The 13,033-nt window shown below is 39.2% G+C and overlaps 1 protein-coding gene across 1 annotated transcript in view; it reads left to right on the top strand.

Annotated features, from left to right (window-relative positions):
* The window catches only part of LOC132691086 (uncharacterized), a 78,099-nt gene extending 68,763 nt beyond the window's left edge, over positions 1–9,336 (top strand). The window contains exon 6 of the mRNA XM_060652370.3: positions 3,240–9,336. Coding sequence (XP_060508353.1) covers positions 3,240–5,212 — 1,973 coding nt within the window. The 3' untranslated portion in view covers positions 5,213–9,336. The remainder of the gene's footprint in view (positions 1–3,239) is intronic.
* The last annotated feature ends 3,697 nt before the right edge of the window (positions 9,337–13,033 follow it).

Raw genomic sequence — 13,033 nt, forward strand, 5'->3', positions numbered from 1 at the left:
GTTAACACTGGAGAAGTACGCATGTGACTCACCTACGTGTTTCCGTTACTGTATGCTTCTCTTTATGTTTGTAGTTCATTATTTTTATAGCTACGGATTTGTAGTTGCTTTCAATCAGGAAGTGTGCTGCCAGCAACATGATCTCGATGTATTTTCAGGATTGCTCTGTGTATGTGTCATTCTGTAAAATCCATATAAATGTTAGGACAGGCTTTGATCTTCCTGCCAAAAATGGCGTTGGGATTTTGATGGAAATTGTGTTACTTTCAGTCTTATGTTTTTGCTTATTCTGATCTCTATTTATTTTTAATTTTTCTTTGTCATTTCCTTCCTCTACTAAATCTCAGCTCTGTTCTTTTCCTACTTCCTTGTAGTGTAGTGTTAAGTTGTTTATCTGAAATTTTTCTTTTTTTGTTTTAATGTTTGTTCATTTTTGAGAGAGAGCACGCAAGCTGGGGAGGGATAGATTGAGAGAGAGGGAGACACAGACAGAATCTGAAGCAGGCTTCATGCTCCCAGCTGTCAGCAGGGAGCGGGACTCGAACTCATGAACTGAGATCATGCCCTGAGCTGACGTTGGACGCTTAACTGACTGAACCCAGGTGCTGCTGAAATTTTTCTTAACATAAGCATTTATAGCATAAAAAAGTTTGAAAATGGATTTCCTAGCAGGGAAAATTAGCAGAAATAAACAATACAAGGAATGACCAAAAAAATAAAATAACAGAAAAAAGAAATAAGGATTCTTGAGGATTTTCTTAGATCATGTCATCTGTGAACAGATAGTTTTTTTATATTGGATTCCTTTTTTGTATGTTTTCTTGCCTAACTGTTCTGACTAGAATATTCCAGTACTTTGTCCGATGGAAGTGGTGAAGTCGCTTCCTTACCTTGTTTATGATCACGCAGGAGAAACTTTCAGTCTTTTATCTTTGAATATGTTAGATTTCAACTTTTGTACATTTGTGTTCTTTATTAGGCTGAGGTAGTTTCCTTCTGTTCCTACTATTGAGTGTTGTAAATCATGAAACGCTTTCCAATATGCTCACACACTCTTGTTCTGCGACAATTAAGAGCATCATGTCCTGTTTGATTTTCTCTTGGTTAATGTGCAGTCTTAAATTTCTTGATTTCTGTAAGTTGAAACACCCCTGAGTTACAGGAAGAATTCCCACTTGATTATGTTGTAAAATATCGAAGTGTGCTTTTGATTCATTTTGCTTTAATTTATTGTGGACTTTATTGAATATTCCTCACAGGTAGTACTTTGTACTCTTGTGTACTTGTGTCTTCCTTTGGCTTTGATAACCAGGTGATTGTCCTGTCACAGAGAGTGTTTTGATAATTTATCTTCACTTCTTGGAAATGTTGGAGGAGATTGGAAGCACTTTCTCATTGTTTCATCTGTTTCTCATTAAATGAATCATCTGGCAGAGGACCTTTCATTGTTGAAAGTTTGTAGAAATTTCTTTAGTAGGACTCGTGGGTGGCTCAGTTGGTTAAGTATCAGACTTCAGCTCAGGTCATGATCTCGAGTCCTGGGTTCGAGCCTTGCATCAGGATCTGCGTTGACAACCTGGGGCCTGCTTGAAATTCTCCCTCCCTCTCTGCCCCCTCCCCCCTACTTTCCTTTCCCTCTCAAAACAAATAAGCTTAAAAGAAAAATAAAATTTCTTTATCAATCTAATCTACTTAGCTGTTGGCAAGTTGAGATTTTTTTTTTTTGATATATATATAGGGGCGCCTGGGTGGCTCAGTCAGTGAAACGTCCGACTTCAGCTCAGGTCATGATCTCACGGTCCGTGGGTTTGAGCCCCATGTTGGGCTCTGTGCTGACAGCTCAGAACCTGGAGCCTGATTTGTATTCTGTGTCTCCCTCTCTCTCTCTGCCCCTCCCCAGCTCGCATTCTGTCCCTGTCTCAAAAATTATATATATTTCTTATTTTATTTTATTTTTATATATTTCTCCATGATGGAGTCAGGTATGTAACACCTTTTGAAATTTATACTTATTTTTTTACAAGTAAGTTTTTTTTTAAGTTTATTTATTTTGAGAGAGAAAGAGAGTGCAACTTGGGGAGGAGCAGAGAGAGGAAGACAAGAGAATCTCAACTAGGCTCCACACTGTCAACATGGTGTCCAACATGGGGCTGGAACTCCTCAAACTGTGAGATCATGACCTGAGCTGAAACCGAGTCAGACATTAAACTGCCTGAGCTGCCCAGGCTCCCCAGAAGTCAATTTAATTTAATTTAATTTTGTTTAGAGTGAGAAAGTACAGGGGTGGGAGAGCAGGGGAGGGGCAGAGATAGAGGGAGAGCATCTTAAGCAGACTCCACACTCCTCAGGCAGCCCCAAGTGGGCCTCTGTCTCACAACCCTGAGATGTTGACCTCAGCCATTTCAGATGTTTAACCAACTGAGTCATTCGGGCACCCCATACACACAGGTTCTTTTTTTTTTTTTTTTTGGATACCTATTTGTGGGCATGGTCACCTCTTATAATTATTTTTGTTTCTGTCATATCAGTTTTAATGTGTCTGCTTTCACTTCTGATTGTACTTGGTCTTCTCTGTCTTTCTTCCCTGATTTAGTTACAGGTCTGTCACGTTTGTTGATCTTTTCTGAACACCAGCTCCTTTTCTTGTTGGCACTGTCTACTTTTTGCTATACCCTGTTTTGTTCATTTGTGGTTGATGTTTAGATTTCCTTCCTTCTGCCAATTTTGTTCTCAAACGGTACTTCTGACTTTTTGGCATATAGAAAAGTGACGTGTACTCCAGAATGATCTCTTAGGCTACGTGGTCAGCACGTTCTATGCAAATTTCTGTGTGCCGGCAGAATGAGGTCCTGATGATTGCTTCTCAACCGTCTTGCTGAAGTTCTCCGATTGATTTTATTTTTTTTTATTTTATTAAAAAAAATTTTTTTTTTTTTTACGTTTATTTTTGAGACAGAGAGAGACAGAGCATGAACAGGGGAGGGGCAGAGAGAGAGGGAGACACAGAATCTGAAACAGGCTCCAGGCTCTGAGCCATCAGCATAGAGCATGACGTGGGGCTCGAACCCACAAGCTGTGAGATCATGACCTGAGCCGAAGTTGGACGCTTAACCGACTGAGCCACCCAGGCGCCCCTCTCCGATCGATTTTAATTTTGCATGTTAGAATTCGTCAGTGTATTTATCTGACAGTAGTTGGATAAAAATGATTTTATTTTTCTGTTATTTGATCTCTTTCAGCCGTATCTTCAAATGACACCCAGAGCTTGCTGCCAAAGCCGTGCATAGAATCTTGTTTTCAGAATGTGTCACTGGGTAGATATAAACAGAGTGCCCTTGAGAATTTACACTTAATGATAGACTGGGACAATGATGGAGAGAGTGCAGAGCATCCGAGATATGAAGGACGTATCCAAACAGAGATAACTGCCCATTATGAGAATCTCACCGCCCCAGACGGTGAAGGATATAAAACATTCTGGACGACATCCCTTTTTAAGTCAACTACTTCTGCAAAGCCTTGTGTTTCTGTAAGCAATGGTTCAAATCCAATGATCAAAGATACGTATGTGCAGAATCCAAATTTGGAAAATCTGGAAAATTACCTAGTCCAGGCCGAAAATAATTATTTGAACCATTTTGAAAATAGGTTTGCATTGACCTTTCAGTCCAATATTTCTGAAAATCAGGGATTTAAAAATGAAGAAAAAAGCGCTATGTGGTATCAGTTTGAGAGTTCCTTCACCGAGGAGTCAACCCTGCAAAACTACCAGAGCATTTTCAATGAAAACATAATTGCTCAATACAGTGAATCTGAGAAGATATTTATCCAGGGGTCAAATGTTAATAAACATCTGATTACTCATTTTCCAGAGAACCATTTTGAGTGTAATAAATGGGAAGTCTTTTATCAAGGCTCCAACCTCATTATACATAAGAGTATGCATATGGGAGAGAATCCTTATAAATATAATGAATGTGACAAAGCTCTTAACCAGACCTCCAATGTTATGGATCATCAGAGAATGCATGTGGGAAAAAACTCATACAGACGTAATAAACCTGGGAACATGTATAGTCAGTCATCAAGACTGTATATACATAAGACAATCGGTGCTGGAGAGAAAAGTTACATTTGTAACGAATGTGGCAAGGTCTTTATCCACCACTCAAGCCTTACTCAACATCACAGAATTCATACTGGAGAGAATCTTTACAAATGTAATGAATGTGGAAAACTCTTTACCAGGCACTCACATCTTACTGAACATCACAGAATCCATACTGGAGAAAAACCGTACAAATGTCAAGAATGTGGGATGGCCTTTACCCAGCATGCAACCCTTGTTGGTCATTACAGAGTTCATACAGGTGAGAAACCTTACCAATGTAAAGAATGTGGCAAGACCTTTAAATGGCACTCAATCCTTAGTAAACATTACAGAACTCACACTGGAGAGAAACCTTACATATGTAAAGAATGTGGCAAGGCCTTTAGGCAGCACACAACCCTTACTCACCATTACAGAACTCATACTGGAGAGAAACCTTACCAATGTAAAGAATGTGGCCAAGCCTTTATCCAGCACTCAAACCTTACTCAACATCACAGAATTCATACGGGAGAGAAACCTTACCAATGTAATGAATGTGGCCAAGCTTTTAACCATCACTCATACCTTACCCAACATCACAGAATCCATACTGGAGAGAAACCTTACCAATGTAAAGAATGTGGCCAGTCCTTTAACCAGCACTCCAACCTGACTCGACATCACAGGATTCATACTGGAGAGAAACCTTTCAAATGTAAAGAATGTGGCCAGGCCTTTAACCAGCACTCACATCTTAATCAACATCACAGAATCCATACTAGAGAGAAACCTTTCCAATGTAAAGAATGTGGCCAGGCCTTTAACAGACACTCAAACCTTACTCAGCATCACAGAATTCATACAGGAGAGAAACCTTTCCAATGTAAAGAATGTGGCCAGGCCTTTAACAGGCACTCATACCTTACTCGTCATCACAGAGTCCATACTGGAGAGAAACCTTACAAATGTAAAGTATGTGGCCAGGCCTTTAACAGGCACTCAAACCTTACTCGACATCACAGAATTCATACTGGAGAGAAACCTTACAAATGTGAAGAATGTGGCCACACCTTTATCCAGTATTCACATCTTATTCAACATCACAGAATACACACTTAAGAGAAACCTTACCAAAGTAAAGAATGTGGCAAAACACTTAATCTCTGGTTAACCTTTACTCATCATCACAGAATTCACACTGGAGCAAACCTTACAAATCTAAAGAATGAGAAAACTATTAAGGACTTCTCAGCCCTTATTCCACATCAGAGAATTCTATTGGAGAGGAACCATACAAATGTCAAGAATGTAGCCTGACCTTTAAGCAATGCTAAACCCTGACTCCTGAACAGAGAAGTTATACTGGAGAGGAGTTTGCAAATATAAAGAATTTGGCAAGCCCTTTAATCAGAGGTCAAGCCTCATTCAATATCACAGAATTAATACTGGAGGAAAAATTTACCAATGTAAAGAATCTGGTAAGACTTTTAGGCTCAACCCTACTGAGCATCACAGACTTTATACTGAGGAGAAACATTACAAAAGTAAAGAATGTGGCAATCCTGTAGCCGAAACTCACAATTTGTTCAACATCATAGCTATCTAAACAGTTTAGAAACCGTAACATGTAGAGAGTTGCAGTGCCTTTAACCGGAATCCAAATGCACACCAGATTCAATCCCTGAAAATGTAATGAATGAGCAAAGACCTTCATTTTAATGTACATTTTAGCAAACACCAGAGTGCATAGAGGAAAGTGACTTGAAAGATATAAATATTTAGGAAAATATTTAATTGAATATCAAATGTCAATAGAGGTGACAAATCAAGTGGCAAGCATTATGTCAGTCAGCCTATTTAGACATTACATCAAAATACTCATTATAAGTAAAAATACAAAGCTAAACACTTAGATAATATATATGCTAATATGCTTCAAAAGCTTAAGTGGATGGATTTTTGCATAGGTATAATTAATTTCAATGTGTTTTTTTTTCTTACATTGACCCTGAGATATTTGACTAGCAAGTATTATTGTATTTCTACTCTCAAATCGCAGAATTCATTCATTCCTAGTGGGTGTGTGAAAGTATGTGGCTGATTGTTGATGCATCAAAGATATGAGATGTCCTTCATTAGGTGGGACTCCTGCATACCTAAATTTTCATGGAAGATGGAGGACAGTCTGATGTACAATATGAAGAAAATCTAAATGGAGATGGTATTTATGCTTATAATGAGATAGGTGTTCAGAACATCAATCTTCTCCATTTATTCAAAGTAAAACATTTCCCGAATATGATAAGTATTTTTTATTTTACCAACTGGTCTTTAAGAAAAAAGACATGGCAGTCTTGTAAAATACTGGTGTATCTTCATAACAGCTAAAATTCGATGTAGAGAATGTCAGTTGATGTGGTTGAAATGGATCAATCCTCGCAGATGTCAGAAAGGATAGCAAATGCTTCCCCCATACGGCATATGATTTTTAGATAGACATTTTTTAAGAAGGACCTCAGGCCTGAAAATTATGGAAAGTACTATTTCCACATCATTATATCAGGAGACCAATGCTTTTTGAATGCCTGTATTCTGTATTTTGAAGAAGGGTTATAGAGTGGATTTGGAATGCATTACTTAGTCTATTTGTGAACTTAATATATTTTAGTTACTAAAACATAATGGTTTTTAACGTGATCGCATGGATGTGTAATGAATGAAGTATTATCCCACCACCAATGTTACCCTATCTCATTTTTATTTGAGGTTGTAGGAAACTGATGATATCTATCACGTATTTGTAATGGAGTGGAATAATACACCTAGAAATCCATTTTCTCAGTGGCTTTAAAGTTTAAATAATGTGTGATTATTTTTTCCCTAGTTTCTCAATTGTATCATTTTCTCCTTTTCGGGACTAGTGGGATAGTACACGGATATAGTATAGATTATATAGAGGTATTATAGACCGTTTAGCTCAAGGACTCCATGTTGGTGCCACTTGGCAGCCATTTTGTATAGCCAGTAGTTTCGCAGGGACTTGAACTAACACCGGCCTTTTCTCACTAGTATGGTCCGTAGATAACAACCCTGTAGAGTCACAAGTTAGTGTAACTTTTTTTTCTATTGTTTATTTATTTATTTTGAGAGAGAGAGAGAGAGGGTGAGGGGCAGAGAGAGACGGAGACAGAAAACCCCAAGCAGGCTCTGCCAGCAGGGCAGCACCCAACCTGGGCCAAACTCACAAGCCTTATGATCATGATCTGAGTCCTTTAGCGGATTGAGTCACTCAGGCGACCCCTAGTGTAACTTCTGATATAACTTACCCCCCCCCCCCCCCCACCTCAACTTTTCCCTTTGTGTGTCGCTTAGAGAAGATTCCCACAGAATTTACCTAAACCTATTGTAGTCAATGGCCCAATCTGGACCTTGTGCAGGGACTCTAAAGCACCACATTATGGCCCCAAATAAAGGTATGTGCCCCCAGTCATAAGGGGGGAATGTTGTTTTGATACTTAACATGAAGTAAGCATGTATGTATGACAATACTGGTTGAGTAGTAGATACCCATAAGTAGGGAAACATTCCAATGGGAGTGATATAGCCCCAGGTAAGAGCTAGAAAACAGGATGAAGAATTGGCATAAATTCTGGCTGTGGAGAGAAGATGCTTGAGTTACACAACTGACTCTCTGCATTTCAAAAAATAAAGCTTCTATTTTGTTTTATTTCCTAGTTATCTCTAGATCTCCAGTTCTGTTTTTCCTCATTTTTGTTTCCAGCTACATAGGCATCAAAAACATTTTCTGCCTGTGTTGGCGGCTAGAATGTCCTCACTGAAATCCTAAATGCGATCATAGAGATGTTTGGCCAGTGGGACACGGTATTTTTTTTTTTATTATTAAATTATTTTTTTAACGTTTATTCATCATTGAGAGAGCGTGAGCAGGGGAGGAGTAGAGAGGGGGGAACAATCCAAAGCAGGCTCCAGGCTCCGAGCTGTCAGCACAGAGCCCGATGCGGGGCTCAAACTCACAAAGTGCAAGATCATGACCTAAGCCGAAGTCGGTTGCTCAACCATCTGAGCCACCCAGGTGCCCCCAGTGGGACACAGTATTAATTCAGACATTTAGCACTGGGATGTGGAATGAGAATATAAGTAAAACGTGACCATGGCACCATCTTTAGAGAGATAAGACGTATGAAATGAATATGTGAGGAGCCCTTTCAATGTGGGAAGGGAACTGGAGGTGGCTCCCTTTTGTCACCAAAGTCATAGGCAGCTCTTGGTGGTGTCATCTAATGAGTAAATGTCACAGAGATGAGGATTTTGGAAATGGGGTGAGTTTCTGAGGATTAAGGAATTCATCTTTTATCTTCATGATTCAGTCGAATTGTGTGTTACTGAAGAACAGATTTTGTGTGGCGATTACTGTGATTGCCCAGACATAGATCAGTGACAGTGGATGGAGGAGGGGGTAATGAATGGTGCACAGGTGTGGGCCTAGCTGTAAAATGTCACATATAAGAGTAAATTTTGGCGATGAAGAAGCCTTCTGGACACTAATAGGATCAGCAAGTCATGGGCTGTGGTTGGTCTCATCAAAGCACTAATATCCCAGGTATATAAGCCCATTTATGGTTAGATCCACTCTACGTGGGTGACGTTTTAGGGAAGCTGATGCATTGCTGTGAGGGACCTTCCTGTCTTCAGTCAACCCATGATGAGTATAGTTCTGTGTTCTCTTTCCAAGGCACAGAATTGTTGAAGTTGGAGAATTAGTGGCAGTGAGCATTTTTGATTCAAACAGTCCAGCACAAGTGTTCACTGACTAACGAACGAATAAGAAAGATGCCGTCTATGTACACAACGGAATATTACCCAGCCATAAAAAGCAATGAAATCTTGACATTTGCACTGACCTGGATGGAGGTAGAGTATTGTATAAACGAAAAAATTCCGAGAACTACCATCTGATTTCACTCGTGTGTGATAAAGAAACAAGCAAACGGGGAAAAAAAGAAGCAAATCAAAAAATAGACTTAACTATATCGAAGAAACTGATGACTACCAGAATAGAGGTGGGTGGGTGGGGGCACGGGTTAAATAAGTGGTGGGAGTTACGGAGCGCACTTGTGTTGAGCACTGGGTGTTGTATGGAATTATACAATCACTGTTGTACACCTCAGACTAATATAGTGTATGTTAACTAACTGGAATTTAAATAAAACCTTTAAAAAATAGTTGTGTTTTTTGCAGATTTAAGCAAACATTTTCTCTTAACTGACTTGCAGGAGTTTCACAAAACCTACCTTGTAAACAAATTGAAACATTTATCTTTTCTCCCTACGGGATTCCTCCAGAATTCAGAAATTCTCAGTGACTATTAGCAATAGTTCATTTGTTCTCATATAAATGCCTCATTTAATAACATTACTTGAAACTACAAGACTTAGTTTGAAAATACAGCTGAATCCTTGCCTCGTGAAACTTCCTTGACTAATTAAACTGACCTATTGTCAGGACTAAAGTACTAGATCGAGGGCATGAAAAATCTACCAGGTCAAGTTTTAATATGTGAACTACCATAGAAGTTGCAGATGGGGGAACTGAAGTGGTTTAGGACAACCTGCTCCGCCTGCCCCCACCCCTCCTCTCAGCCACAATATGCCACTTTGTCCCATTGATAATTTGAGGTGAAGGTACTTTGAACTTGTGGGCTCAAGAGAACTTTTCCCCTCCCTTAACCACACAGAAGAGTCTAAGTTCTATGGCTTTTCCCACAGTAAGAGTTATTAACCAAGATAAAGTTTATCTGAGTGACACATCTGTGAGGTAGGACAAACCTCTAGTTACCAAATATATACTCTTATCACCCTATGAAGTGCATTCCTTTCCTAGGAAGCTCCAGGCGCCTACCCCCTTTTCCTTAGTTCTGGATGACATATGTGCCTCATCTTGCCTGACAGTCTTTGGAATTTCTACCTCTATGTGGATTCCGTGTATATACACCTATTAAATTTGATGGTCTGTTAACCTGTCTCATGTCAATTTGATTCTTAGTCCAGCTAGAAGGATCTTTGAGGCAACAAGAATCCTTGTTCTCCGACAGGATTTGACTTAAATGCCTCATTTCTTGGCATTCCATTTCAAGTAGAAAAACATGGTGGAGCAGTAGGAAGTACTTCTAGAGGAGTTGGTTTTTTGAGCTCAGTTTTTGCCACGATTTCAGAAGGTTCCTTATTTGTTTACTGCATTGATACTATCTTGTTAGTGGTGTTTTTTTTTTTTTTTTTTTGTTTTGTTTTTTTTTTTTTAACTTACAAGAAGCAGTCAATATATGTGTCCCACTCGATTTGTTTAGTTGATAGATGGGCTCTGGAGGTGGATGCATAAGTACACACATTAAGTATTTAAAGGGTCCTCATTCAGGCCACTTGAGCATTCAAATCATCCTTAGTATAACTCTTTAGATATTGCAAACATGTTTTCCATGTGTATTAAACACGAGTCCCACCAGATTGTTGGAAGGTCTCCAACAATTGTCTCCATCCTTTTCCCCATTTTAGTGATTTGATTCCTAGTGGGTTTAGGTGCTCAACACTACCTAAGGGGTTTTAGCTGTGAATGAATGTGCTAACTAGAGTGATGTTGCTGCTGCAAAAATTTGCTCCTGGAATTGGTTCATTATATTTTGTGTCTTGGTTTTCTCTGCACTTAGCCTGCCTGAATTCAAAGTGCTCAGCATGTTAAGTGGCTGATTCTTCTATGGTTCCCCTGAGAGAGTAACTAAATTATTTGTGACATGAATGGGAATCCCTGTGGGATGACTGCTGGGTGCTGTTGACTCTGTCCCTGTCTAATGAGAAGAGCTAATGTCCTTTGTCTTGGGATTCATTCAGAATCTCATCTACAGAATGCATCAAGCATTTACATTGGCAAGACTGAAGAATTTTAAATTTCTTTTTTTTTTTTTTTAATGTTTATTTTAGAGAGAGAGAGTCAGAGCACAAGGGGGAAGGGGCAGAGAGAGAAGGAGACACAGAATCTAAAACAGGTTCCAGGCTCTGAGCCACCAGCACAGGGCCCAATGTGGGGCTCGAACTCATGGACTGTGAGATCATGACCTGAGCCAATTTTGGACGCTTAACCAGCTGAGCCACCCAGGCACGCCAAGACTTTTAAATTTCTTTAAAAAGATTTTTTTTTAAACATTTATTTATTATTGAGAGACAGAGACAGAGCAGGATCACGGGAGGGGCAGAGAGAGGGGGAGACGGAATCTGAAGCAGGCTCCAGGCTCTGAGCTGTCAGCACAGAGCCCGACACAGGGCTTGAACTCATAAACTGTGAGATCATGACCTGAGCCGAAGTCAGTCGCCCAACCAACTGAGCCACCAGGCGCCCAAAGACTTTTAAATTTCTAAGAGGAAGAGTCATCTCTGCCACAGACCTGCAATCTGTTCTTTCCTGACTCTACAGTGTATTGCGGCCATGCAGTATTACAAAGGAAAATGATCATCCTTTATTAGAGTCCTAACTGAACACCAGCCTATTGTGTAACATTCGGCTAATGGACTGCACATGGGGAGTTAGATCAGAAACAGTCCCCATTGCCAGTCAAGAAACAACACAAGCACAGACCCAGAACCACAAAGCCTCTTAGATTCTGAAACCAGAAGAGTACAAGTCCTCACCAAAATGAGTTTATGATGAAACTCTAATAAAAAATGTCTGGTGTCATCACATACTAACTGTTTATCAAAAGAGGTTTTTCCAGTCCGATGCCTTATTTCTCTCACTGGACAATGAAAGCACCATAGTCAAGTTATTTCGCATCTTCCTTCTTGGTCTCCTTAAAACTAAATTTTTGGTGCATAGTCCGTTTAAATCTTTTTTTTGTTTTGTTTTGTTTTGTGATGGTTTAATTATAAATTTTATCTTGTACTTGTAAAATAGAACAATTCCTTCTGGCTTAAAGTTTTGCTTAGGTACATATTTGTAGGTTGAGGCCAAACAGACACAATTTTGGGAAGGTGACCTTTCTGGTGTGTCTATTTCAGAACAAATGCAAAAGGGTTACAAATTAATATTTGAGTCCTAAAAAACCCCTTCCTTTATAAACGCATTACATTTGCTCCTCCATATAATGGGATATAGCAAACTAAAAATTTGTATATATATATATATATATATATATATATATATATATATATATATATATATATATAGTATGTCAGCATTTCCTAGTAACTTCTCTTGAATCTATTTTTGTTTTTAGAATTATTTTTAGTTGAAAAAAATTTTTAATGTTTATTTTTGAGAGAGAGAGAGAGCACTAACAGGGGAGGGGCAGAGAGAGAGGGAGACACAGAATCTGAAGTGGGCTCCAGGCTCTGGGCTGTCAGCACAGAGCCTGATGCAGGGCTTGAATCCACAAACCGCAAGATCATGACCTGAGCTGAAGTTGGACGCTTAACTGACTGAACCACACAGGCACCCCATTATTTTTAGTTTTTTAAGTTTTTTAATATTTATTTTTAGAGGGGGGAGGAAGGGGCTGAGAGAATCTGATGTAGGGCTCAATCTCACAGCACCCTGAGATCATGACCTGAGCCAAAATCGAGTCACTTAACCAACCGAACCACCCAGGTGCCCTATTTTTAAGATTGAATGTTGTACAGCTTGGGCAGTTATATTCCTCAGGCCAATACCATCTAGACTATATAAATGTATAAAATAAAATTTAAAATTCATTATTCTTCTATATTCAAGACTAAAGCACATAAATGATAGTGTAGGGCTCAGAGGTGAAATATATTTCTCTTCAGTATTTGAGAAAATACGAAATCCTTTCAACAAAATCCAAGAGACATAATAATCCTAGCTGGTGACATTAAGGATAAAGGACCTCATTCACTCCTTCATGCAGTGATTTAT

The sequence above is a fragment of the Panthera onca genome, chromosome E2 (genome assembly GCF_046562875.1).
Source record: "Panthera onca isolate mPanOnc1 chromosome E2, mPanOnc1 haplotype 2, whole genome shotgun sequence".
NCBI lineage: Eukaryota > Metazoa > Chordata > Mammalia > Carnivora > Felidae > Panthera > Panthera onca.